The sequence below is a fragment of the Cnephaeus nilssonii genome, assembly GCF_951640355.1.
Source record: "Cnephaeus nilssonii genome assembly, chromosome: 19".
NCBI lineage: Eukaryota > Metazoa > Chordata > Mammalia > Chiroptera > Vespertilionidae > Cnephaeus > Cnephaeus nilssonii.
The window spans coordinates 17,519,322-17,544,454 of NC_137090.1; the positions used below are offsets into that span (position 1 = coordinate 17,519,322).

General features: G+C 55.6%; 1 protein-coding gene across 1 annotated transcript in view; it reads left to right on the plus strand.

The window, feature by feature from the left end:
- PRKCA (protein kinase C alpha) overlaps positions 1-25,133 on the plus strand; it is a 292,545-nt gene that overhangs the window by 240,299 nt on the left and 27,113 nt on the right. Inside the window, exons 9-13 of the mRNA XM_079797205.1 lie at positions 6,712-6,846; positions 7,618-7,791; positions 9,911-10,002; positions 13,083-13,145; positions 14,040-14,178. Coding sequence (XP_079653331.1) covers positions 6,712-6,846; positions 7,618-7,791; positions 9,911-10,002; positions 13,083-13,145; positions 14,040-14,178 — 603 coding nt within the window. The remainder of the gene's footprint in view (positions 1-6,711; positions 6,847-7,617; positions 7,792-9,910; positions 10,003-13,082; positions 13,146-14,039; positions 14,179-25,133) is intronic.

A 25,133-nucleotide genomic window follows, 5' to 3' on the forward strand; every position in this document is an offset into this window, starting at 1 on the left:
CTCATGTGAGTCTGGACTCTCAGCCGCTGGGCAGAACTAAGGGCAGCAGCTTCCCAGGACCCGTGTCGCAGGCAAGACAGGTGGTACTGCGTCCGCCTGTTAATGACAATCGGCCAGCCCAGGGCGTGTGTCAGCGTTCGTCCGACCGCTCTGCGGGCGACGGGAAAACGAGGCTGGTGGAAACAACGCAGCTGGGTAGTTGAGGTGCATCACACTGGATCCGAGAGACCCAGGCACTCTGATTTCCACATCCATCGGGCAAAGCACCGACATGTCACGGGACCCCCCTTCTTCCTCAGAGGGTGGCTCGGTTGCCATGACAACAGAGGCCCGCCGGCTTCCTGTGCATTTGTTTCCACAGTGGCAACAGCGTCAGTGGACGGGTCCATAAAACTCTTTCTCATTAAGAAGACGACTTAATGTGGTTTCCCCTCCGTTTCTGTCCACTGAGGAAGCGCTGCTCTCCCCGCGCTGGCTGGCTGGCAGGCAAGCTTTTTCCAGGACTCGCCAGCAAGCCGCGCCTCATGGAGCAGACTGGGTCGTAATTTAATTCAAGTGCATTTCAGGTTCTTAATTGGGGCTGCTCTGATAAGTTAGCAGTGAAATACAGATGTTTTACTGAAGTCTAATTGCAAATGAGGATGGATACATTGGAGAACCGGCATGATCTAGGGCCGGGGCAGGCAAATTAGAGTCCGCCGGGCAAATCCTAGCTGCTGCCTGTGTGTGTAATTTAAGGTCTTACTGGAACACAGACACGCTCCTTCACTCATTCGTTCGCGCGGGACAACGGGGACAGTACTTGGTTTGCAAAACCCCCCAAATTTACCATCTGTCCTTTCATATGTACCTACCTTCTACCCAGGAGAACGAGCACTGAATTGAAAGAGCCAAGTTCTGGCCCTAACCGGTTTGGCTCAGTGGATAGAGCGTTGGCCTGTGAACTGAAAGGTCCCAGGTTCGATTCCTGTCAAGGGCATGTACCTTGGTTGCAGGCACATTCCCAGTAGGGAGTGTGCAGGAGGCAGCTGATCCATGTTTCTTTCTCATTGATGTTTCTAGCTCTCTCTCCCTCTCCCTTCCTCTATGTAAAAAATCAATAAAATATATTAAAAATTAAAAAAAAAGAAAGAGCCAAGTTCTGGATTCAGAGCCCAGCAAGGAGGACTGGTTTAGACACATCATTTAACCCCCTCCCCCCCCTCCCCCGCCGGCCTCAGTCTCCTCCTCTGTAAAGTGGGCGGCCCCGCTTAGCTTATCTCCAACTTCCTCTCAGATACTAAAAGCTCCCGCGCCCTGTGCTGCGGGTTAAAGACGACCCCCCTCCCCCGGGTGGAGCAGCTCTTAGCGCCGTGGCACGGTCCTCCGCAGGGAGATGCAGGGTCCTGTTTCAAGGCCAGATGTAGAGGACATCGATTCTGGCCTTCCTCCCCAGCACGGCCACCCCCGGTGCAGCGGCAGGTAGCGGAGCTAGTTCTCTAGGCCTCAGTGTCTCCACCTGCGCCAAAGGCAGGTCCCACCTTCCCAAGGACCCTCCTACGCTGACCGTCTGGTTCTGAGGAACTCTTCCCCCCGCACCCCCGCAGTTGCCGGCGGGAGAATGAGGGATGCACACCTATGAAGTGCTGGTCACCTGTGAACCCCACTCCAGGAGGAAACACAGGTGTTGCCACCGCTGTCCCTGGCCCCGCGCCTCCAGGTTGGAGTTGTGGATCGGGTTGCCAAACCTGAAAGAGAAGTCCTGTTAGAACTCCCGGTCATGAGCTTACACACAAGACCCCAAGGAGCCAAGGCCCCGCCTTCAGGGATGAGGCTGACCTTTGGGTCCCCCCTTGACTCTGCAGGGTCAGGAGGAGAGATCTGGCCTCGTCCACCAGTCTCTGCAACACCGACCCCTCTCGCCCCGGAGTTTCCACATCAGGAGTCTGTCCTGGGGCGACCGGGGGTGTGCAGGGAGACAAGGTGTCCATGTTCATCGGCATGTGATCGAAAACAGGAAAACCGGGAACAAGCGAGCTGTCCCACAGGACGGGGATGGTTCAGTCAACCGCAGGGAGCCCACAGCGGGGCAGTGTGCAGTCACAAGAGTGCTCACACATAGAAAGCTCATGTCATTGGAAGGGGAAGAGGGGCTACACACAATGTAACTATCATATATACATACACTGAGTGGCCAGGTTATTATGATCTCTGAACGCATAATAACCTGACATATATATATGTATATGTATAGTAGAGGCCCGGTGCATGAATTCGTGCATGCGTGGGGTCCGGCCAGCCTGGCCAGGGGGAGGGAACATGGGCGGTTGGCTGGTCTGCCTGCTGGTCAAACTCCTGGTCGAGGGGATAATTTGCATATTAGCCTTTTATTATATAGGAATATACACTGAGTGGCCAGATTATTATGCGTTCAGAGATCATAATAATCTGGCCACTCAGTGTATATCAGAGAAGGAAAAATGAAAATAAGAATGAGAAGAATATCCACGAACATGTTAACAATTACTATCTCTGGGTGATAAAATTATGGCTATTTAAAATTGTCTTCTCTTTTTCCTTATCCGTGCCTGTTAGGTTTCCTGAAATGAACATATATTACTTGTAACAAAAGGCAGCAACGTGGTAGACATTACATAACAGCAATCATTCTTCCTTTCAAAACGTTTTCTATGAAAAGGAACTGCCTTCCGCTGTGTCCATTCACCTACTTGTTCTAAAAGTATCTGAGGGCCCCGCCCCGGGCGCACTGCTGGGCGCTGGAGCGACATCCGTGCACAGCACAGAGAGCACCCTGCGTGCCTCCCAGTGAGGGAGAGAGAGAAGTCTGTAACAGGTCGTGAGGAGACCGTGAGGGAGGACGGTGCCGCGCTGACTGGGGCGGGCGGGGAAGCTCAGGCTCGAAGCATCAGCTGAGCAGAGATGGGAGCTCGCCCTGGGCCCGCATGGGTCAGAGGAAGCACAAAGTGCCAAGGCCCTCCGGCGACAAGCAGGCTCGGTATGTTCCAGAAGATGAGAAGTGAGCCCGCGACCAGCAGGCATTTTAGTGACCCAGGCCGTGCTGCCCAGGAGGCGAGGACGGCCATTAAGGGGCAGCGTCTTAACTGGCTGCCGGTTATGGAGCGGGAGGTCATGGACGCCGGGCCTCACGGCTGGTTAGAGATGAGCGGGCGCGGCTGCACTCCGCGAACAGAGTCATTGCAGCACCTTCCCGGGCCCTTTGTGGTCGCCGGCTCCAGGAGCCACGGGGTTTCTCTCGCTAACTGCCGTGGCTGCAGGTGAACGGTTACCTTAGGTGCAGGGCGCTGTGCCGAGGTCCCGGTTGTTTATGGCATCGCTATTTCTGTTACCCATGGAGCGGCACCAAAACCCCATCCGTGTCCCATTGCTAGGGCTGTTGGGATGAGCCCTGAACACAGAGCATCTTCATGGGAGGGAGAGAAGTTAGGAGAATCCCACAGTATTCGTCTGCTCCTGTGGTTGGTCACCGTTGGCCGTCCACCCTCGGGATCCCAGAAGTAGAAAGAAGCTTCCATTGTTCCCGGTCCCTCTCTCTACACTTGGCAGACATCTTCGGTCAATACGTTCTCCCGAGCCGTGTTTCCTGTTAGGCAAGAGGATGCAGCATTGCCGATGACAGTCTCAAAATAGTAGGAACGGGCACAGGGATAGTGGAATGGAGTTGGACAGAACGGCATTCTTCGGAGGGTCGCCCAAAGGCTCTGGGTCATAGGACGGACCCCCTGGGAGACTTGGAATTATTCGTCTCTGCATTCTCACCGTAATGAACCTTTGGGGTTAGGTGCCTACTGAAGAATTCTTTCTCTTGGGCGCTGTCATATTAGAGGCTGGTGACTTAGGACTCTACACTTTCCCCGGGTCTTCACTCTGTCTTCCCACATCCCACAGATACTATGTCATCATTATGCAAAACCCCAACGCTGCAGAGTAGTTGTGGTATTAAGTGTTAATTTGGAATTGCCATTACTGTCGGTCAGACGGTCCCATCTCATGGGTTACAAACGGCCCAACCGAATAGAAGACGAACATCCCCCGCCATCCGACCCCTCGTAGCTACCCGGAGTTGTAGTTTGGCGCACCCACCGCTCCCGTTTAATTTGAAAAGTCCCGCCCTGGCCGGTTTGGCTCAGAGGATGGAGCGTCGGCCTGCGGACTGAGGGGTCCCAGGTTCGATTCCGGTCAAGGGCATGTACCTTGGTTGCGGGCACATCCCCAGTAGGGGTTGTGCAGGAGGCAGCTGATTGATGTTTCTCTCTCATGGATGTTTCTAACTCTCTATCCCTCTCCCTTCCTCTCTGTAAAAAATCAATAAAATATATTTTTTAAAAAAAGAAAAGTCCCCCACAGTGAGCCGGAGAGCCTCTCACAATCCACGCGGACAGCTCCTCAAACACAGGCATGAAACGCACCCGCACGCCTCCGCCCCAACCTCCAAGAATCGGGGTGTGTGCTCTCGGGTTCAGAAACAACAGCACAGGGGTCCTTTAAGGTGGGAGCGCCTTCGATGGTGGCACACCGTGTGACTTCTCAGGAATAGCTCTTGTGTAAGAGGAGGCGCGTGTCAGTTGTTAATGAGTGAGTTAATTGTTAATTTCTGATGGGGGAGAACACTGCCTGTTCCACAACCCCGGCTTATTGAAATGCATAGGAATTTTTAAAGAGAAAAGTGGAAGCCACGGTACATGGTGTTGTCAAATAAAATGACTTCAACTACTGAAGACTTAGCATGCTTTTTTAAGAATTAGGCTAACACGCAGCATGGCTTCCTGGCTATGATTGAGCAACTCAGAATCCAGGATGTTTCCGTTCCTTGAAAGATGGCCTGGTAGCCTTGGGTCCAGTCTGGCACCGGCGAGACGGAGAGGCGAGGTTTGAGATGGGTTTTGTGGTGACCGTGAGGGCCTGGCTCTGACGGGAAGAATGACCAAAGACCCCCGGCAGGACCGAGGGTGGCGTGGCCGGGGGGTGGGGGGGTGGGGTGGCAGGAGCGAGGCTGGCGTGACCAGGACAGAGGGCGGGGAGGGCGGGGGGGATGGAAGGGGCTCCAGTCAGAGGCAGAGCCCAGCCAAGCGTCTGTCTCCAGGCCCCTGTGAGCGCTGAGCCTGTTCTCTCCGCCCGTGGGAGCCAGAGCTCTTGTTGGGGTACGGCCCCCACGTGCCTGGGGAAAAGGCCCCATCTCATTGTGGAGGCACCCCCACCGCCCGCGTGCCCCGTTCTGGGCCCTGGCGCTGAAGAGTGTTGAAGGTGCGGGACTGCTGGGAATGCCGATGCCTCGGAGCCCCTGGCCTGGCCCATCACAGTGTCCACCTGAGTTACAGGTGTGCCCGCTCCGCAGCTGCGTCGGGCACCCAGCGCGGCGAGCCCGTGGCGTTCGGGTCTTTTCAGATGTTGCTGCGGAGCTCCTGATAACATAAACGTCATCTCTTTGTGCCTCTTTCTGATGATGTTTGCTTTTCATAAATCAGAAGCGCATGAGAGAGCGGCTTAGCCGGCGTTCTCCTCTCGAACTCGAACTTCCCGGTTAGTCATTTAAAGATAGACGCAACCCAGAAAGTCTCTCAACTTGGGATGGGTCCCAGGGCAGCTGCTGGGAGGACGGGCTGGTCCTGAAGCTGAGGGCGGCTCAGAGTCCTGGCTTTCCTGGCAAGTGTGTCTTAAATGGCCTTCCGTCCTCTGTCAGAGGGGAGGCCGGTCTATGTGTCACGGCAGCTCAGGCTCTGTGGTTACAGAGCATCCGTGTTCCCTGTGGCCCCTAAGTCCCACCTCCCACATGTGCTGCCAACAGGGGTCGAGTCCAGCTGTACTGAATGCTTTTGGCCTCAAAGCAGAAAAGTAGGGCCCATTTTTCCTCCATGTTTTGTTTTTCTTCTACTTTTCCCCCCCATGTTTTAATATCTCTGATTAACTGGGCTGCTCAGCCCCTCCGAGCCTGCTTTCAGGCCACGAGATTTGATCCCTGTATAGACCAGTTTTTTTTAATAAAATATGTTTATTGATTTCAGAGAGGAAGGGAGAGGGAGAGAGAGAGAAACATCAATGATGAGAGAGTCATCGATTGGCTGCCTCCTGCACGCCCCCCACCAGGAATTGAGCCTGAAACCCGAGCATGTAACCCATGTAGCCGGGAATCGAACAGTGACCTCTTGGTTTATGGGTGGATGCTCAACCACGGAGCACACCCGCCGGGTGTTACTGTGCCTTTTAAAGGAGCAATACATCGTCCCCACAGCTTGCCACGGAGGTTCCTCTCCGGGGGGCATGGTCTCCCCTTTGGCGGGGCTACGGTTTCCTTCTGCAGGTGAACCTTCTGTTGGAAAATCTACCAATGAGGAAAACATCAGCGCACAGCGTATTTCTTTTCTCCCCTGTGTGGACTTCCCCCACTTCCCCAGCCGTTACTTTGATATCCCGGCATGAGACCCAGCCTGCCCTGGGCAGAGCCCCCAGACTTGGTTCTTGGTTAACAAGAGAGTGTCTCCTCATAGGTCAGGGCACTTTCTGGGTACTTGGCAAGGGTTGCCCTTCAGGTGAGTACAGCCACTGAGTGCGAATAGATATGTCTCCTCAGGCTCCTCTCTTCCCACCTCCCCTCTCCCCCTCCCAGGGGCATCAAGCTTGGTTACAGTGTTTTCTGCCTGTCTTTTCCCTGGGAGAGAATGTCTGACTGTTTGTCCCTGTCTGCCTGTTGTTCAGAAAGCCAAGCTTGGCCCCGCTGGGAACAGAGCGTACGGCCCCTCGCCAGACAGGAGACTTTCCAACAACCTGGACCGCGTGAAGCTCACCGACTTCAACTTCCTCATGGTGCTGGGAAAGGGGAGTTTTGGGAAGGTAAGAAGGAGGGCCCGGCCCGTGCCACGCAGCCGGGCCTTCGTTCCGCGTGCCGGGGTCGGCTGGTTCCTCCTGGCGTTTCCGGAGCAGGTTCCCCCGCTAACTGTACCTGCGTCTCAGGTGCTTCCCACCTCATTTCATTACAAACAGCTGCATCCGAGCGGCGACCGCGGGGTCGCCGAGCAGCACCGTGCTCGGAGCAGAGCGGGTGCTCCCCGGTGTTGGCCGTGTGAATAGCTTTCACGCCTGGAAATTACACGTTGACTTGTAGTAAGTGAGTGGAATTACCGCGAGATACTGAGCTGGGCGTCTTCAGCCCGTGTGTCTGCGTTTGGCTTTTCTGGCCCCAAATCTCACCCTAAGTGCAGGAACTCATTGCCGTCCTGCCTGCTTCTCTGTCTTGGCTCCTGGCTCATGAGAAGCTTCTAAAAGTCAGGCACTTTTTTGCCCTCCGGATGCTCCTGGGAAATGCACAGTCCCACCCCCAAAACGCTGATGATGTTGCCTGGTCCTATTAGCAGCCGCAACAGCGCCATCGTGTGGCGACAGCCTGCACAGTGTGCAAGTCTCGCCGCCTTAAAAAATGACAGCGTGCGGGCGGGGTTTACTTGGCAGTGACCTGCGATGTTTCACAGTTTGCACATCAAGTGGAACTTTATGAACACTTTCCCATCCCACGTTCCCATAGCTGCACGCCCTGTCTCACCGCCCCTGCCCCCAGCACCGGAGGAGGGCCCAGCCCGTCTCAGGCGGCCCCTCCTCTGCTCCCAGGTGATGCTGGCCGACAGGAAGGGCACGGAAGAGCTCTATGCCATCAAGATCCTGAAGAAGGACGTGGTGATCCAGGACGACGACGTGGAGTGCACCATGGTGGAGAAGCGCGTGCTGGCCCTGCTCGACAAGCCCCCGTTCCTGACGCAGCTGCACTCCTGCTTCCAGACCGTGGTAAGGACCCAGCACACCGCGCGCGCGCAGGCCGCCCCCAGCCCCAGCCCTGTCCTGCTCCTGCTCCACGCTGCTTTTGCAGAGAAGGTTGGAGACCGCTCAGCCCTGAGCCTTCCCCGCCCGGCAGAGGTGACCGGGGACAGCCTTCCCCGCCCGGTGCCGCGGTCAATTAGGAGCGTCCCCTCCTGGTGGTGTGCCCTACTTAGAGACTTGGCATTCGTTCCATTGAATTCAGCGAACGTTTGTGTCCAAGGTTTTCTTCCTGCCAGGCAGTGGCTGGGGCTGAGAGACGGAACAACAGTAAGATAACGCAGCGTGCTGGCTCGGTAGCAGGCCAGCTAGCCAGCTGCCAGGCGTTGCCTGGGGACTTGAGGAGGCTCGGCTTTGTGAACGAGTGTGTTCCTTTTCAGTGCGCACAGCAGGGGTGGGCAATCTGGCCTGTGCTGTTCAGCCCATGAGCTCTAAGCAAGGCTTAAGGAGCAATAAGAGTCCCATTTCGGGGCATGTGAGAGGTAGATGGAGTCCAGGTGTCAGCGCCATGAGACGCTTACTTGGCGCCCCGCCAGGCCCAGGCGGTCACTGTCGTCCGTGGCTGCCTTCCTGCTACGAAGGCAGAGTTGGGTCGAGGCAAGACAGGCACACAGCCTACAATAATGACTGTCCGGCCCTTTAAGGAGAAAGTTTGCCGAGCCCTGTCCTATGGTGGAAGTAGGCAGAGGACAGAGAATATTCCGGAGCGCTAATCAGCTAGTGGCGGGGCCCGGGCCCCGGCATGGTGCTTGCACGTGGCCTGCAGGAAATAGGAACTCGGAGGTGGCACCCATTGGCAGCATCCCCTCCGCTCAGCCGCTCTGCTTGCTAAGATGGGGCTCGGTAATCGGTGACTGTAACGTTACTGCGTGGTGGATACTGTTCCCTTATTCCCCTCGGCCAGAAATGGACTTTCTGTTTTCTGTCTGCCTTTAAAAATCTGTTGGGGGGGGGGCACCCCTTAAAGCTCTTGGCTTTTAGAATCTCATAATGGCCGTGCAGCCGCACAACATCAGACGCGGGGTGCAGAGCCGGGCGCGGCCATCGTGTGCCAGCCTCGCGCTGGGGCCCGGGCCGGGCAGCTCCCCGCCCCCAGCAGCCTCTGAGTAGCACTGAGGAGAGAGAGAGACAATGTGCGAGGAAGAGAGAGCCACGTCTTGAATCCCAGCCCGGATCCCGTAACCCTGGTTACGCTGATTAAGCTCCAGAACGCTACAAAGCAGAGAAATAAAGATGAAATTAAAGTTGGTAACGGCAAGGCTGGAGAAGGAAGCTCCCAGCGCCGTTTCCTGCCTCGTGGCAGCAGCTTCATCATTTCTCCTTCCCTGGGCAACACTTGGAGGTTTCATAACCTCTGAAACGGCCCTGTTTTCTAGAAGAGAGCAGAAGTCGGCTGTCACCGGGGTGTGCTGTCCCTGCTGCCCCCGCTCTGTCTCCCTCAGCCCCAGCGTACTGCCCTCATACATGTGCACATTTATTTGGTCCTGTGGTGTGTGCCCTTCCGGGGGCCAGCACTTAGCATTCCAGTAACAGAGGACATCAGAGCCACACGGGCGTATTACGGATGCAAAAGAGCTTTGGATTCGCCTCGCCCTTTGCGGTCCCCTCCCCCGCAGTGAATGTGGTTGAGCATTGGTAATGCACACGCCCAGCCTGTCTCACAGGGTCTGTTTTCAGAAGCACCCAGCTAAACATATTACTGCATTGCTCCCGCATGCCTATTAGTGCGAAGCAGAGACACTGGTTGAAACTAAGTAATTGGCCCCCATGGATTCCTCAGTCGCCCCTGACTTAGGACGGTGTTCTGTGTGTAGGAGCAAAGGGTAGACCGTTTGAGGCCATGACTGTCACAGGGAGCATGCGTGACCAGAGGGGCCGTGACTTCCAAGTTAGGTACTGACCACCTCCCCAGGGCCCTCACGCAGTAGGTCCGTGACGTATTCTTTCCTTGGGAAAAGACGGTCGAAGGGCGGCCCTGAGCAGACCCGTCAGCGTGGCCCACATTTCCCTAAGAGACAGTCCCGCCTGGTCTGGGAAGCGTGAGGGGCGCCCTCCCCCACTCAGCTCACCTGTCGCACTTGGCCTTCAGGATCGGCTGTACTTCGTCATGGAATACGTCAACGGCGGGGACCTCATGTACCACATTCAGCAAGTAGGAAAATTTAAGGAGCCACAAGCAGTGTGAGTATTTTGTTTAAGTCCCTTCGTTTAGACACACAGCGGCCCCCGCTGGGAACTCCTGGCTGGGTGAGAGATGCAGGTGGGCTCTGCCCAGTTTGCGGGGGGCTGTCAGTTCCGGGGGGGCAGGTTTATTGGCGGGGTCCATCTCCGTGTGTCCTAAGGAGAGGTTTATGTACTACTTGTAAATCGGGGTGCTGGTGTGTCCGCCCTTGTTGATTGGCGCAGCCCCTCAGTTACTGGGCTCGTGGTTATGCACACCCACCACGCCCCAGGCAGCGGGACGGTGGAGGCAGAGCAGCCCCTGCCCCCGGGAGCTCACCCTCTGGCCCGGAGTGGGAGGACTCACTCGACAATTGTAAGAGTCGCCATAATGTTAAAGGTGGCACAGGACACCGTGCAAACCCCCAAAAAGTGGGGAGTGAGGGAAGAGCATCCTGGGGGTTGCCCATCCCAAAGGCTCAGGATGTGGAGGGGCAGTGGAGTGGGTACTCGGGGTGACACACCCAGTGGGTGCCTGGCCGGGGAACGGGAAGGCAGGTCTGGCCAAGAGGAGCGGGGAGATGGGGGGGCGGTGTGGCTGGTGAAATCTGTGGAGAGCAGAGAGAACAAAGCGGAGGGACTCGTGTCTTCTGGAGGAAGAGAACCAGACGTGGCGACTGTGGGGGTGAGCAGAGAGAAGCCTCTTCGGGTGACGCCCCATTTTAGGTGTGGGGGGCCAACCAGCCAGGAGGAGGGGTTTGCGGGGAGAATCGGGAGCCCCGTTTGGAAGGTTTCATTGGGACGCGCCTTGGATGCCGGGATGCGCCTCAGCCACACGGGAGACAGACCTGGCTCCAGGGAGAGACGGAGAGTCTTCCGTCCAGAGGGCGGACGTGGGTGCCTGAGAAATCACCCCCCTTCTCGGGGGCCAGGAGGTCCCAGACAACACAGGGAGCAGAGCTGAACACACGGCTCTTCCTTCCCCTCCACGGGGACCACGGTGGCGTGTGTCCCGAGGGGTCCCGTCGGCACGTGTTCATAGGATTCTGGCCGACGTTCACGGCAGAGTTGAGTCGGAGACGCTGGCCTGTGTGCAGGGTCTGCCCTGGGGAAGGTGGCCCACGCAGGCCGCTGGGGAAGTCCGCTAGCGGGCATAGGAAACGTGCAGGCGGGTTTCCTGCTCTTCAGCTTTCGGAAACGCCTGCCCTCACCCCCTCGCTCGTGTTGGCCGTCAGAAAGCCTCAGCGTGCTCGAATTGTTGAGGGAAGCCGGGCTAAAGAGCATGGAGCGCAATAGCCACCCGGTGTTATAAAGTGACATAAAGGGCCAGCCCCCTCTCATTGTATTTGTGTTGCCAGGAAGGTTTTATTTTTAAAAAGATAGACAGCACGAAAAATATTGTCCAAGCCGCCTATAATCCGTCTCTTATTTCTCTCCGATCTCTCCCCTCTCCCACCCGCCCTCAGAGGTGGTCCCACCCCCACCCCCAACACACACACCGGTGAAGGACCCCCCCCCCACACACACACACACACACACACCGGTGAAGGAACACACACACACACACACACACACACACACACACACACACACACACCGGTGAAGGGTTTGGTCCTTGTGGTCGGGGTTCTCGGCTCACACAGATATCTGTGCTCACCGGGGCCTCCTGGGTGTGATGTTCGCACAGGCAGTTCTGAGGCTCCTCAGACTTCAGATTCCTAAATGCGATACCAATTTTAAACCTCTCCCAGCGTTTATCCTGAGTGTCAGACATGAACCTGCGGACGGTTTTGAAGTGACGGCAATCACTGCTTTCTATTAAGAATCACTTAGAAGGGTAAACTCGGGCATGAGTCACGGCGTGTGTCCCATTTATCCCGGCGCTCGGGGCAGAGGTGGGGGTGAGGAATCCAGCTCAGGAGCTCATCCCACACTCCACTTTGTCTTCCAGGAATAATGGTGTGTTTAACGCTAATGCATTCTGTTCAAGAGGAGGAACGTGGAAATCAGCTCTGCCATAGTCCGGGCATAGAGCAGTCTAACAGCCACTCTTTTTAAAAATACACTGAGTGGCCAGATTATTATGATCTCTGAACGCATAATAATCTGGCCACTCAGTGTGTATCCTATATAATAAAAGGCCAACATGCAAATTGTCCCCTCTACCAGGAGTTCGACCAGCAGGCAGGCCAGCCATCCGCCCATGTCCCCTTCCCCTGGCCAAGCTGGCCAGACCCCACCCATGCATGAATTCATGCACTGGGCCTCTAATATATATACACACATATATATACTGAGTGGCCAAATTATTATTCGTTCAGAGATCATAATCTGGTCACTCAGTGTATATTTATTGATTTCAGAGAAAGGAAGGCAGAGGGAAAGAGAGAACCATCAATGATGAGAGAGAATCATGGATCAGCTGCCTCCTACACACCCCCTACTGGGGATTGAGCCCACAACCCAGGCATGTGCCCTGAATGGAATCGAAACCCTGACCTCCTAGTTCATGGATTGCCACTCAACCACTAAGTCATACCAGCCAGGCTAATAGCCACTCTTTAAAAGATTGTATTAGGGCCCAGCCCGTGTGGCTCAGTGGTTGAGTGTCGACCCATGAACTAGGAGGTCAGGGTTCAATTCCCGGGCAGTACCCTGCCCGGGTTGCTAGCTCGATCTTCAATGTAGGGTGTGCAGGAAGCAGCTGATCCATGATTCTCTCCCATCATTGATGTTTCTATCTCTCCCTCCCTCTCTGAAATAAATAAAAAGTACATTTTTAAAAAGTGTTTTTGAACAAAGATTGTATTAGGAAATTCTCTTGTAAGTTACCTGTCCACCTGCCCCAGACGAGACGTGCTTGTTTCTGGGCAGGAGCTAAACCCATCTCGTGGATTTTATTAGCTGTATCATTTGTAGGGGAAGTCGGAGCGATGTGTGGCAGAGGGAAGGGCGGGGGGCTGGAAGAGCAGGCAGGGGACGATGCTAACCTCTGACAGTCGGATTGTGCATCCTCTCACTTCCCCGGCCCCGGAACGGGGCGGGACGGGGACCAAGCCTCCGGGAGTCGAGAGGAGCCTGACCAGCTCTTTCTCTTGCAGATTCTATGCAGCAGAGATTTCCATCGGGCTGTTCTTCCTTCATAAAAGAGGCATCATTTACAGGTGCGTGGCGGGACTCCCCACCCTCCCTGCAGCCGAGCATCTGGCTGGACCCTGGGTCTCGGTGGGCGAGTAATTCTGGGATGGGGACTGAAGACGTGGAGTCCATGACCCCCGAGGCAACAGACACCTGCTGGGACCCTCCGGGCGATCGGAACCACCTTCTGATCTCGGGACCTCACCTATTCACCTCCTTTCTGCTTCCCACAAAAAAAAAAAACAAAAACAACGTGCTTTTCTCTCTCCACCACACCCGCTTCTGCCTTGGATACGGGAGGGAGGTCAGGGAGCAAAGGAAACAGGATTTCTGTGAGATGCTCAGCTGGATGAGGACAAGGGGAAGAGGGGGAGCGAGGCCAGGGAAACGCTCCTGAATTAAATCCTTCTGGTCGTCAGCTGTCGTGGAGGTCTGGTGCCAAAGGGAGAAGAATGTCTCCCAGCATTGAGTGGAGAGAGATGGGAAGGGCCTGTGGCCCTAGGCAGCAGAGGGGACACGTGTGGGACCCGTGGGGTGGCTCTGTGCCTGTGGTCTGCACACCTGGTTTGGGGTCAGACCCCGCTGCGTGGGATGCACCTAAATCGGACGACTGGCCGGTCCCACATCTGCTAACTCGGAATCTCTGGTGATTCCCTTGTGCAGCCATGGTTGGGGACTCGCTAGTTCGGCCATTCAGTCATTCATTCAACACCCATCTATTAAGAACCTCCTGTGTCCTGGGCACTGTGTTAGGCTCTGGAGATGAAAAAATAGTAATTCCTGGTCCCGACTCCCCTGGTACTTGTAGTTCATGCCCCGTTGAGGCGGCAGCTCGTCAAATATGTGCCTCACCAGCTGCAGAGCGAACCGTGCTCCCCGCACCGTGGGCAGGGCGCTGACGCTGTGCCGCTTCCTCGCAGGGACCTGAAGTTAGATAACGTCATGCTGGACTCGGAGGGGCACATCAAGATCGCCGACTTCGGGATGTGCAAGGAGCACATGATGGACGGCGTCACGACCAGAACCTTCTGTGGGACCCCAGATTACATCGCCCCAGAGGTAGGGACCCCCCCATCCTCCTTGTTTCCTAGACCAGCGCCTTCAAACCGCAGCCACTGCTCCCTCATGGGGTGCGGAGCCGTTCTCGAGTCACCGTGTGGGCCTGTGACGGCGGAACGCGCTACACAGCAAAACAGGGAACAGAAACACGCACGCTCGTGCCACCTCGTCAGTGCACGCCTCACTTTTTGGATCGTTGCTCTCCTATGTGCACGCATGAGCCAGCTGCACAGTAAAATGTATTTCGTGGTCATGGTCCAAACAACTGAAGAAGCTGGGCAGGGAAGGAGGGCTCTGGCTTGTCAGAATGTTCTTCGTGGGAAAACTGGGTCAGAAGGAGGTTCCAGCCGTGGCTTTTGCAGGGAATCAGAGTGATTGGTGCCGAAAGGGCACGTTGGCGTTGACCGCGGTGTCTATTCTGGGACGAACGCACCCGTGTGGTTCTGAGCAAAGTGGTTCTGAGGTCTGTATGTTGACAGCCGAGGCCACGCGGCTTTGTCTTCGCGGTGCTGCGTGTTGAGTGCTTTTCTTCCTAGGCTGTAACCAGGCGCCGGTGCAGCCAGCCTGCCCGCACACAGCCCTGCCCACACACAGCCCTGCCCACACACAGCCCTGCCCACACACAGCCCTGCCCACACACAGCCCTGCGGGTGAACTGCCGCTTCCCAGCGGGCTCCAGCAGCTGCAAGGAGGTGGTTCAGAGTCAGGCCAGCCCTCAGCTTTCCGTGGCAGCTGGTGACAGCTTTATGGTGTTTAGTCAACATATTGTCCCCGGTGTTTCTCTCGGAGGCAGTCGGGACCGTGGGAATGACATGAGCGTAGAAGTCAGACCACTGTGAGCTTCCATCCTGACTCTCAGGTACAGGCTGTGGGAACTCGGGCAAGCTCCTTGCCCTCTCTGAACCCGTTTCCGCAGGGGCAAGCTGGGAGAAAGATAAGCTCCGTGTAGTGTTGCTCTCAGGAGTCAAGTGCCTAACACGATGCTTGGCACCTAGTCAACCCTCAGGAGTAGCCATTGTTCCAGAAGGAACACTGATGTCTATCCCTTTGTGAAGGGCTTTTTGTTGGTTATATTCCTAGAACATGTGGAAACAGAGTAGAAACTTAAATTCTGAATTACATGGGCAAAGGCATTATGTTATCTTGGTAAGTAATTATTGGGATTTTTCTCCCCAAAGAGCTCACACATTAGTATCTCCAGGCATAACATGAGCTTAAATAGTCCTATTTCCAAACATGAATAGCGAGATCTTACAGTAGAAATACCTCCCCACCCCACCCCCAGACCATGTCATGCTAGGAACCTGGGAATAAGCTTTCAGACAGAGGAATCCTGAGGACACCTGGCAGAGAGAGGGATGCTGGGAACGCGCCCTCAGAGAGAGGGATGCTGGGAACGTGCCCTCAGAGAGAGGGATGCTGGGAACGCGCCCTCAGAGAGAGGGATGCTGGGACACGCCCTCAGAGGGGGAGGCTGAGAACACACTGTCAGAGAGAGGGATGCTGGGACGCTGGGAACACACCCTCAGAGGGGGATGCTGGGAACAAACCCTCAGAGAGAGGGATGCTGGGACACGCCTCAGAGGGGGATGCTTGGAAAACGAACTTTGGGCCTCTTAATACCCAGAAGACAGCATGGGCTGGCCCTAAGTACCCTCCGTTTCCGTAAGTCTCATTCCTCTCCTTATACTCACTGCACAAGCAATAACAAAGTTCATTAAGTGTCTACTACGTGCCAAACCCCTTACATACTTTCCCTCCGAACCCATACCCAGGCCTGTAAGGGACGTGACATCAGGCCCGGGTGTCAGGGCAGGCGCCTGCAGGGTCAGGAATGGTCTGAGGCCACCTTATTAAGATATGCTGGAATCAGGCCTCCACCCCTGGACCGCCTCCAGACCTTTGCACACCCACCACACTAAATGCTGCTCACCCCGCAGTGAGTCACGTGTTCAGAGAGCACTGCATGCTTTCCTGGGCCGAGCGGTGCCACCAGGGTGCAGGGCTGTATCAGACGAGGGCCCTGACCTCAGAGTGCTCACAGCTTAGAGGAGGGGAGACGAGCAGGAACCGAAACGTGTTTAGGTTCCAGTCAGCCTTCACTGAGAACTAAGCGGAGCTGCTTTGGGGGCTCAGTCCATAGTGGCTGGAGGTTGTTTCCCCTTTGCCAGCATTTTCCTCCTAAGGGCCCCCAGGGGCATTGTGGTGTGGAGAGAGACATCCTAGGGTCAAGGTTTCTGACTTTGGTCAAGGGTCAACATTATCCTGCCTCTGTGTAAATCGTCCGGTCAGGTGGAGGCATAATAATGATCTTAGATGGCTTTTTCCCTCATAGGCAAAGCGGAGGCTTAAATAGTTATGGCTGTTTGTTCAGAAACCTTGAAATGGATTAGTACCACGGCATCTCCTCAGCCGGGGAGAGGAGCTACTGCAGAAAAGGTCACCAACAGGTGTGATCTTGGAGTTGAGATGGTCACCCACATAAGGGGCACTAATCAGAAAGTCATTCCTGGCCATGCCCGAGTGTTCAGTGATTAGAACATGGGCCGCACACTTTTCCTGGGCAAGGGCGAGTGCCTGGGTTACAGGTTCTATCCCCGGCCCTTATCAGGGCACGTCCAGGAGGCAACCAATCTATGTCTGTCTCTCTCTCTCTTTCTCTCTCTCTTCCCCCCCCCCTCTCTCTCTCTCTCGCTCTCGCTCTCTCTCCCTTCCTTCCTCCTTCCCTTCCACTCTAAAAATCAATAGAAAAAATACCCTCAGGTGAAGAATAACAACAAAAACCCAAGTAATTCCTAAAGCCAACATGAAAGGTACTCTTTGCTTTGACCTGGAAAGAATTCTCTGGGTCAGTGAGAGTCCTTGACAAGGCCACACAAACACTTTATCTGGACTTCACCCCCACCTGAAAGTTAGTTATGGGGTGTACGAGAGCCAGCTGTCTCCCAGCCACGAATCAGACTCTGGTTGCTCGCCTTGCCCTCTTCCTGGAAGAGAGGGAAGCAGCAGGAAGAACATCTGCCTCTGGTGGACCTCTGTGTCCCTCCTGTGGGACGGGAGCGAGGCTCTCTGAAAATGTACCACGTGGAATGCTCCCTTGCAGCCTGTGGAGGGGGCGTTAGACCACACACGAAGGGTGTAGCCGCGATGCAGTGACTGTCTTCTGCCGTGTCACATTTCCTGCATGTGCAGGCGTTAAATGACCTGCCCGAGGTCACACAGCCGGTAACATGCAAAGGTGGGATTAGGGCCCAAGGCAACCTGACCCCAGAGCCCATGTATGGAGTCTTTCCAGATGTTTGCACCATCTCCAGAAGTAGGAGGAAACTCCAGAGCACTCAGATGTTCTAGCCCATCTTTTCTTTGACATCCTTTAGGCCAATTTGCACATGTGACCAAGTTCCAGATGTGACCCAAGTTGCACATTCCTCCACCTGAACTGCAGGCAGAGCCCTGAGCCAGGGTCAGCCCCGGTCACCTGTAATGCGGTCGGTGACGTGGGATCTCACTCCAGCTGTTAAGGCCAAGCCGGTCCCTCAGAAGCCAAGGATGAACCAGCAACACTTAAGTCCCTCTCCCTCACGTGGCATCCCTTAGTCAGGTGTTTAGCAAGTGCCTACTAAGTGCCTGGGCACACTGGACAGGAAAGGAGAGCCCAGAGGAACCTGGGAGGAGGCTGGGGCTGGAGGCAGTTAGAAGTACTGTCCGGGTTTAGAGAGACGTGGGTTTAGAGACGTGGCGAGACGGTATTCCCCTTGGCAGGAACAGCTGGCACCTCCAACATGGCTAAAATGGCCAGGAGAAGTCTGCGGGCCCCTGCCACCCCGTGGCCGGCCAGCCATGAGCAGATGTGCAAACCCCTGGCCGTGTGGGGGCCGGATGAGTTTAGAGCTGACGACCTGTCCCAGGGGTCCCGGCTTCTCCTTCCAGCCCAGCATGGCCCATGACAGCGGCAGGAGCCTGCATCTTTATGTCACATTTGCCTAATTGCTCAAGCTGACTCTGGTGTATATTAAGAGAAAGGTAAGATTCAGCCAGTGGACCATCAGCTGTGACCTCTCTTCTGAGGAGGGGTCAAGGGTCACATCTGGAAGAGCCACATATTAGGGATGGGAGGGAAAGAGAGGACCAAGAGGTGTACACAGAGGCAGAGGACCAGGAGGCTGTAGCGTCCACCTGGGATGTCCTTCCTTAGGTGTCCGCGTGGCTCCCTCCCTCACCGCCTTCCAGCCTCAGCTCACATGTCCCCTGGGGGAGGCCACCTTTCCTGGCCATCCTGTTCAGAACTGCAGACCTCCAGCCCCGCCCACACCCTGACCCCGTGGCCCTGCATCCCTTACAGATGCTCATCAGCCGCTGAGGCACCGAGGTATTCCTTCCTTATCTGCTCCACACAGCAGACCCTGAGCTCCTGTTCCTTGCCGAGCCCCGCCCCGGGCCTGGAGCCCTGCCTGGCAGGCAGATGCCTTGGGGGCAGCTGGATGCGGCATGCTGCCTCCCAAGGGGCGGCTGTGGCACAGGAGACCACGGAGCAGAGCTGCGGGCTCTGGAAGCTGCTGTTGGAAGGGTGGTTCCCACGGCTGCCAGGGGCTGAGGCAGATGGCAGGGGATGGAGCGCAGAGGACAGCCGGGGACCCTGAGTGCCCGAAGGTTGGTGGACATCAGCCCGGGCCCCCCAGACAGCCAAGGTGCCCCAGGGTTGGCATCCCGAGACCTTTCCTGGCCGTTGGGGAAAGGCTTGTGGAGAGGGACAGAGGATAAAAGAGGAGTAAAAGCTAAATGAGGAAGAGACTCAGACGGTGCCCGCAGCCAGGCAGCCAGGCAGTAAATTACTTGGCAGACGGAGAAGAGCAGGGAAGTGAGGTGGAGAGAGAGGCCAGGCGGCTCCGGACACCCTGGGACCAGCCCCTCTGAATCACGGCCCCACGCGCCCCACACACGCCCGCGCGGGCGCGAGCCAAGAAAGCACTGATTACAGAAAGAGGGTGATAAAGCGAAGGGCGCCTTTCTTTCTAGCAAAGGCCAGTTTCCCTCTATGGAGGTCAGGAGCCAGTGACTCCCACTTCGCAAGAGAACAGGAAGCGGCGCTCTCCGGCCCAGAAATGTTTAAAGGGCCGAGGCCAGGCTTTTCTTTGGGTTCCTCCTCAAATTGTGTCACTCTCCCCCGTCTTTTCAAGGAAATGCGCCGATTGCATTCGCTCAGCCTCAGAGCTGAATCAGCTCCTCCCTGCTCTTGGGGAGCTGCGGGAGGCCCCTCTGCAGTCCCGGGGTTCACAAAACCACTGCCTAACGGCCTCAGGTCCTTCCTCCTGTCCCATCGGCTCCCCCTCCAGCTCCTTGGGTCACTGCCCCTCTGTGGACGCGCAGACCCAGGGCGAGCGAGCGCCGTGTTGGTTTTCTCTCCTTCATCCTCCGGTCAGCTCTGCGGAGGGGCTGTCATTGGCCCTGTGCTCCAGATGACGAACCTAACGTGCAAAGAGAGTCACTCATTTTTCCCACGGCCCCAGTTCTGGGCAGACATGGGCTCGAACCCCGGGCTGATCGGATCGCCTGGGGTGGCTGTGGTCCTGAGAGGAGGGGCCACGGATGTGGCTGAGCTGCTGCCCAGAGAAGGCCTCCCTGCCTCCCGAGTGCAAATGAGCGGCTCGCAGTCCATTCCTGGTCCAGAACCCGACGGTGCCTGACAGCTCTTCACTCCCCGTTTCGGGGGCTGCATCGATTGGCCCTTCGCTTGGGGATTCCTGTAAATCCTGTAAAAATGGGTCAGAGCCGTCTGCATTCTGGCTCGTCTTTTATTTTGCAAAGTTGCGATGGGGAGGAGGGGCTGGGCATCATGAGCGAGATCTCTCACTTCCTCGTATGTAGCACGCCCTGATACCTGTCATCTTGTTTGACTCTGACAGCAGTCCGAGGGGAGGGGTAGCATCCCTGTTTTACAGACAAGGACAAGGAGACTGGAGCGGCGAGGTGGCCTGTCCACGGCTCCCAGGTCGCAAGTGGCAGGGCTGGGACCCTGGGCCGCCGGCCCCAAGTTCAGGCCCGTGGCCCTAGTGTAGCGATGTCCAACCCTTTCCATCTCGTGCCACATAAACTAGTCCCCAAAACTCTGCGGCACACCAAAGAGAAATTCCTATCTGACAAAAAGTAATATATATAATCTTGATTCATTCACACCAGATGGCAATTATTGCATCGGCTGTTGTCGGTTTTTATTTGACAATCTAAGGGGGAAATCACCAGGTGTTGCATGTTGTACAAATCCTTGTGGCTGAACATGGCTGCCTGGTGCCTCCGTGGCAATTCCCGCCCGGTGTCTCGCTGATTTCTCCGTTACCAGGGGCCTCTGTACAGACCCCTGGACTGGGAGACCGCCCAGTTCTGGAAAAGCTTTATGTCCGCGAATAAAGCTCTTGCAGGCCCAAATGGATCGCTGGCTCCCAGCCCATTCCTCGGCCGCACAAGTAGTGAGTCTGTTGGGACGCACAGCTCGCATTTTTATTAAATATTTTTTATTGATTTCAGAGAGGAAGGGAGAGGGAGAGAGAGATAGAAACATCAATGCTGAGAGAGAATCATTGATTGGCTGCCTCCTGCAGGTCCCACACTGAGAATCAAGCCCACAACCCAGGCATGTGCCCTGACCGGGAATCGAACCGTGATCTCCTGGTTCATGGGTCGATGCTCAACCACTGAGCCACGCCAGCTGGGCCACAGCTAGCATTGTGAGCAGCTCTCTGTCCGAGGAGGTGGTGGCCATGCTGTGAGTCCCGCCTGTGCTCCCCGAGCACCAGCCCGTCACCTGCCGCCCCAGGGAAGCCAGAGACAAGGGCTGGGGTGGCGGAGTTTGAGGCCCACTTGACGAGAGAGGAGGGCCGATGACAGTGCCCTGGCCAGGCCGACGGGGGTGGGCTGTATTCTAGCCCCACGCAGTGTCCACCCTGAGGGACACCTCCTGTTTGACTCCAGGCGCTTTCCCTTCATCGTTGCGCAGTGAACTCGGGCTGTCGTTCTGCTCTTGTAAGAACTTGGGGTGCCGTCTGTAAAATGGGGGTCATCGTAGTACCCTCCTCAAAGTACAACTCTGAGGATTGAGTTTTGCCCATAATGGCTTTGCCACTTTCTAGCTGTGCAGCCCTGAGCGAGCTACTTAACCTCTCTGTGCCGTGCGTGCTCCTCTGTGACGTGGGACGCCCCTACCTCGTCAGGTCCTGTGAGGGCTGGATAAGCTCACTGAGCTGGAGGGCCTGGCACATGGTGAAGGTCATGGTGACCTTGGTGACCCTCATGGCTGCCATCCCCGGCAGCATCTCAGACCTCACCAAGCTGCCCTGTGCTTCCAGGAAGCTCCCACAGCCCCATCCTGGTTGGGAGGCCTTCCAGTGTGCAGCCCGGCCAAGGGGGGGGGGAGGGTGGACGGCCTCAGAGCGCCGTCTTCCCGCCGCTGTGGGCCTTGGGCCTGGCAAGAGACACGAGGCTGCCCCTGACCCCTTGCATTCCCGGTCCTGCGCCCAGGCGGGGAGAAAGCTCCTTCATAGCTCAGTTTTATAAGACAGGCAGCCATTTATAACATCCCGACACACCCCCAAGCCATGGGCTCATGTCAGTATAACCATAATGATCACGATGACAGACAGCAGTAAACGGAAGGACCGCGGCCCTGCTGGGTCTGTGCTGGCAGCTGACGTTCAGCCTCCCACGTGCTGCGGGAAGTCTGCCCGCCCGAGCCCCTTTCGCCAAGCCAGCCTCTCCTTCTGTGAGGTCCTCTGCTGTGAGAAGCCAAATTGCCCCGGCAGCCCCTTGCCTGGGGTTTCAGGACGTCAGGCAGCTCCCCACCCCCACACAAGACTGCCCCCAATGGGGGCCTCCATTGGCCCACAAGTGCCGGAGAGACCTGCCCCGATGGGGGCAGATGAGCCCGAGGCCGGCTCCTAGGCCAACAGGCAGGTGGGGGATGGAGGGGCGGGGGGGTGTCCAGACCTGCACTGCCCAACAAACACATGCAAGGCAACTGCATTCAGCAGCCCCCTTTCAGAGTTAAAAGAGAAGCAGGTGAAGTTAATTAGAATATGTTAACTCCATATGTCCACAATGAAACATGATGAATGAGTTACTTTGCATTTTTCGGTGCTGTCTTTAGACCTGATGTGTCGTTTTCATCCAGTACCTGTCTCACTTGCAGCAGCCACAGTTCAGACGCTTGGGAGCCACAAGTGGCTAGGGCAGTGATGGGCAACCTTTGGAGCTTGGTGTGTCAAACTTCGCCAAAAAACTGAGCATAACTCGGGTAGTGTGTCACTTTGAGGAAAAAACTAACTCCAAGACTCTAGTCGCAAATGTTTCATCCTCAGGAGCAGCAAATGTTTCATCCTCGGCATGCGGCCGCGTGTCATCAGAAATGGCTACGCGTGTCAGTGCTGACACGCGTGTCATAGGTTCGCCATCACTGGGCTAGGGGCTGCCGTGCTGGACGCGCAGGTCTAGGCAGCTCACGCGGAAGGCACCGTGGAGCCAGCACCCCCAGTCAGGTGTCCCTGACGCTTTCTCTTCACCTGGGCTCTCTCCCGGTTTCCCCGTGCAGTGAGATTCGCGGTAACGGGAGGTGTTTAACAGCAGCTGCTCATGGAGGGAGCCGTATGCTTCGTTCTAAAACTGAGTTTGCATTGGTAAGTTTGCCTCAGATCTCGTGAACAGATCTTCGGACCGTCCCGTTTCACCTGGTGCGCCCGCCACGGCCACAGATGGCGAACTTCTCCGGGAGGAAGAGCTCCCACTAAATTCCGAACCCGTCGTCCTCCGCTGTGATCGGAGAGCTGGGTTCCCGGGCTCCAGGGACTGATGAAGGCTGTCGCCAAGAACGGGCCGGTGGCCCGGGGCGCTGTGCCTTCGCAGGCCTTGGAGGAAGGAGAGGGTGTTACCAGCAGGAGTCACGGAGCGTAACACTGTGGGATTTGGAAATGAAAACCAAGTTGGACCGAGGTTGAAAAAGTAAGAAAAACAATAACCACGTTAGGTGGCCCTGGCTTTTAGGATTTGTGAGTCACTCTGACCAGAGACAGGGTTTCCATACCCTGGATTTCCTACAGCGCTCCGAACAGGGAAGCATTTCCCCCACCCATGCAGAGGGGCCTGGGTGGTAAGATGGCGCGGGTATTTGTAGAATATTGGATGTGAACTAAAGTGTGACCGCCCCCTTCAGCCCCCAGTGTTCCCTGACGTCACAGTTCACACAGCGACGAGGTGCCTGAGCTCTGCCCATGTTGAAAACAAATTACTAAGCCATGGCCGGTGGCTCAGTTGGTTAGAGTGTCATCGTGTACACCAAAATATTGCGGTTCGATTCCCCGTCAGGGCCCTTACCTAGGTTGTGGGAGGCAACTAATTGATGTTTCTCTCTCACATTGATATTTCTCTCTCTCTCTCTCTCTCCCCCTCCCTCCCTCCCTCCCTCCCTCCCTCCCTCCCTCCCACTCCCTCTACTTCCCTTCTTTCCTCTTTCTCTTCTCTCTAAAACCAATAAACATACCCTCAGGTGAAGGTTTAAAAAAAATCAAAAACACTAAAAAGCCGATTGTTAAAAATAGATTACAGGGACTGCTTTTAATATAGTTATAACAACAGATTTCATTCATGTACTTTTCAAATACAGATGCTAAAGTGAAATAATGATGTCACATATCTTTAATCCTCAAAGCCCTTTGATGAATATTTTATTAGTCCCGGTAGGAGTGATTACATATCTTTGAAAGCCACAAATCGTATTTTTAAGACAAATCTGTCGCTATTCTGAGCACCACCTGTTAGCTGATGGGCTTCAGGCAAGTCTCCCAAACGCTTACCCCTCGGTTTTCTCACCTCTAAAATGGGAACAACGATCATTTCTGTCTCATGGGGTCATACAAAATGTGTGGAGAGCATCGGGCGGATGGCAAGTGCTCGGCAGGCGGACTTTTATTCTCCCAAGGACAGTTTTTGTGCTTCGGCTTGGCCAGGGCAGGCGGTGGCCCAGGGGTTTCCTGTCTGGGCCCTGGAGGGACATCATTTCGGGTCACTGGGTAATGGATCAGAGATGCACTTGGGTCGGGTTTTTAGTGCTTCGTGTGTGTGTTTTCCACGTTTTCAGAAGAGAACAAATGCCCTGTTAAAAAGCAATGACGGCCTCCCTGTGGGCCCCTTTGTGTGTGGTTTTCTTGTCGAGGAAATGGGCCACAGAGCCACCGAATCCAAGCCCGGACCCTCTTGCCGTCGCCTGCGCTGAAGTGAGCCACGGGTGTGCCTCGCATCCCACCGGGAGAAGTGGTAGCGCTGCCTTAAAGCACCGGGGATGGGCAGCCAGGCAGGGAGTGTGTCTATGTCCCAGGACACTTAATTAGACATAGTGGGCCAATAAAAAAATGCGTGGGCCGGCAGGCGTGGCTCAGTGGTTGAGCATTGACCTGTGAACCAGGAGGTCATGGTTCAATTCCTGGTCAGGGCACATGCCTGGGTTGTGAGCTCCATTCCCAGTAGGGGGTATGCAGGAGGCAGCCAATCAATGATTCTCTCTCATCATTGATGTTTCTATTTCTCTCTTCCTCTCCCTTCCTCTCTGAAATCAATAAAAATATTTTTTTAAAAAAACACCTTGGGCCCTAGCTGGTTTGACTCAGTGGATAGAGCTGCGGCCTGCGGACTGGAGGGTCCAGGTTCGATTGCGGTCAAGGGCACGTGCCCAGGTTGCATGCTCAATCCCTAGTAGGGGGCGTGCAGGGGGCAGCCAATCAATGATTCTCTCTCATCATTGATGTTTCTCTCTCTCCCTCTCTCCCTTCCCCTCTGAAATCAATAAAAATATGTTTAAAAATACCCTGGAACATTTCTAAGTCAAATCCGTATGCAAAATGGCAGGACGGTCCTGCCGAGTGCCTGTTAGTATGTCTTCACCTGGAATCGCAGGCATGATCCTGGGCCTGGGGATT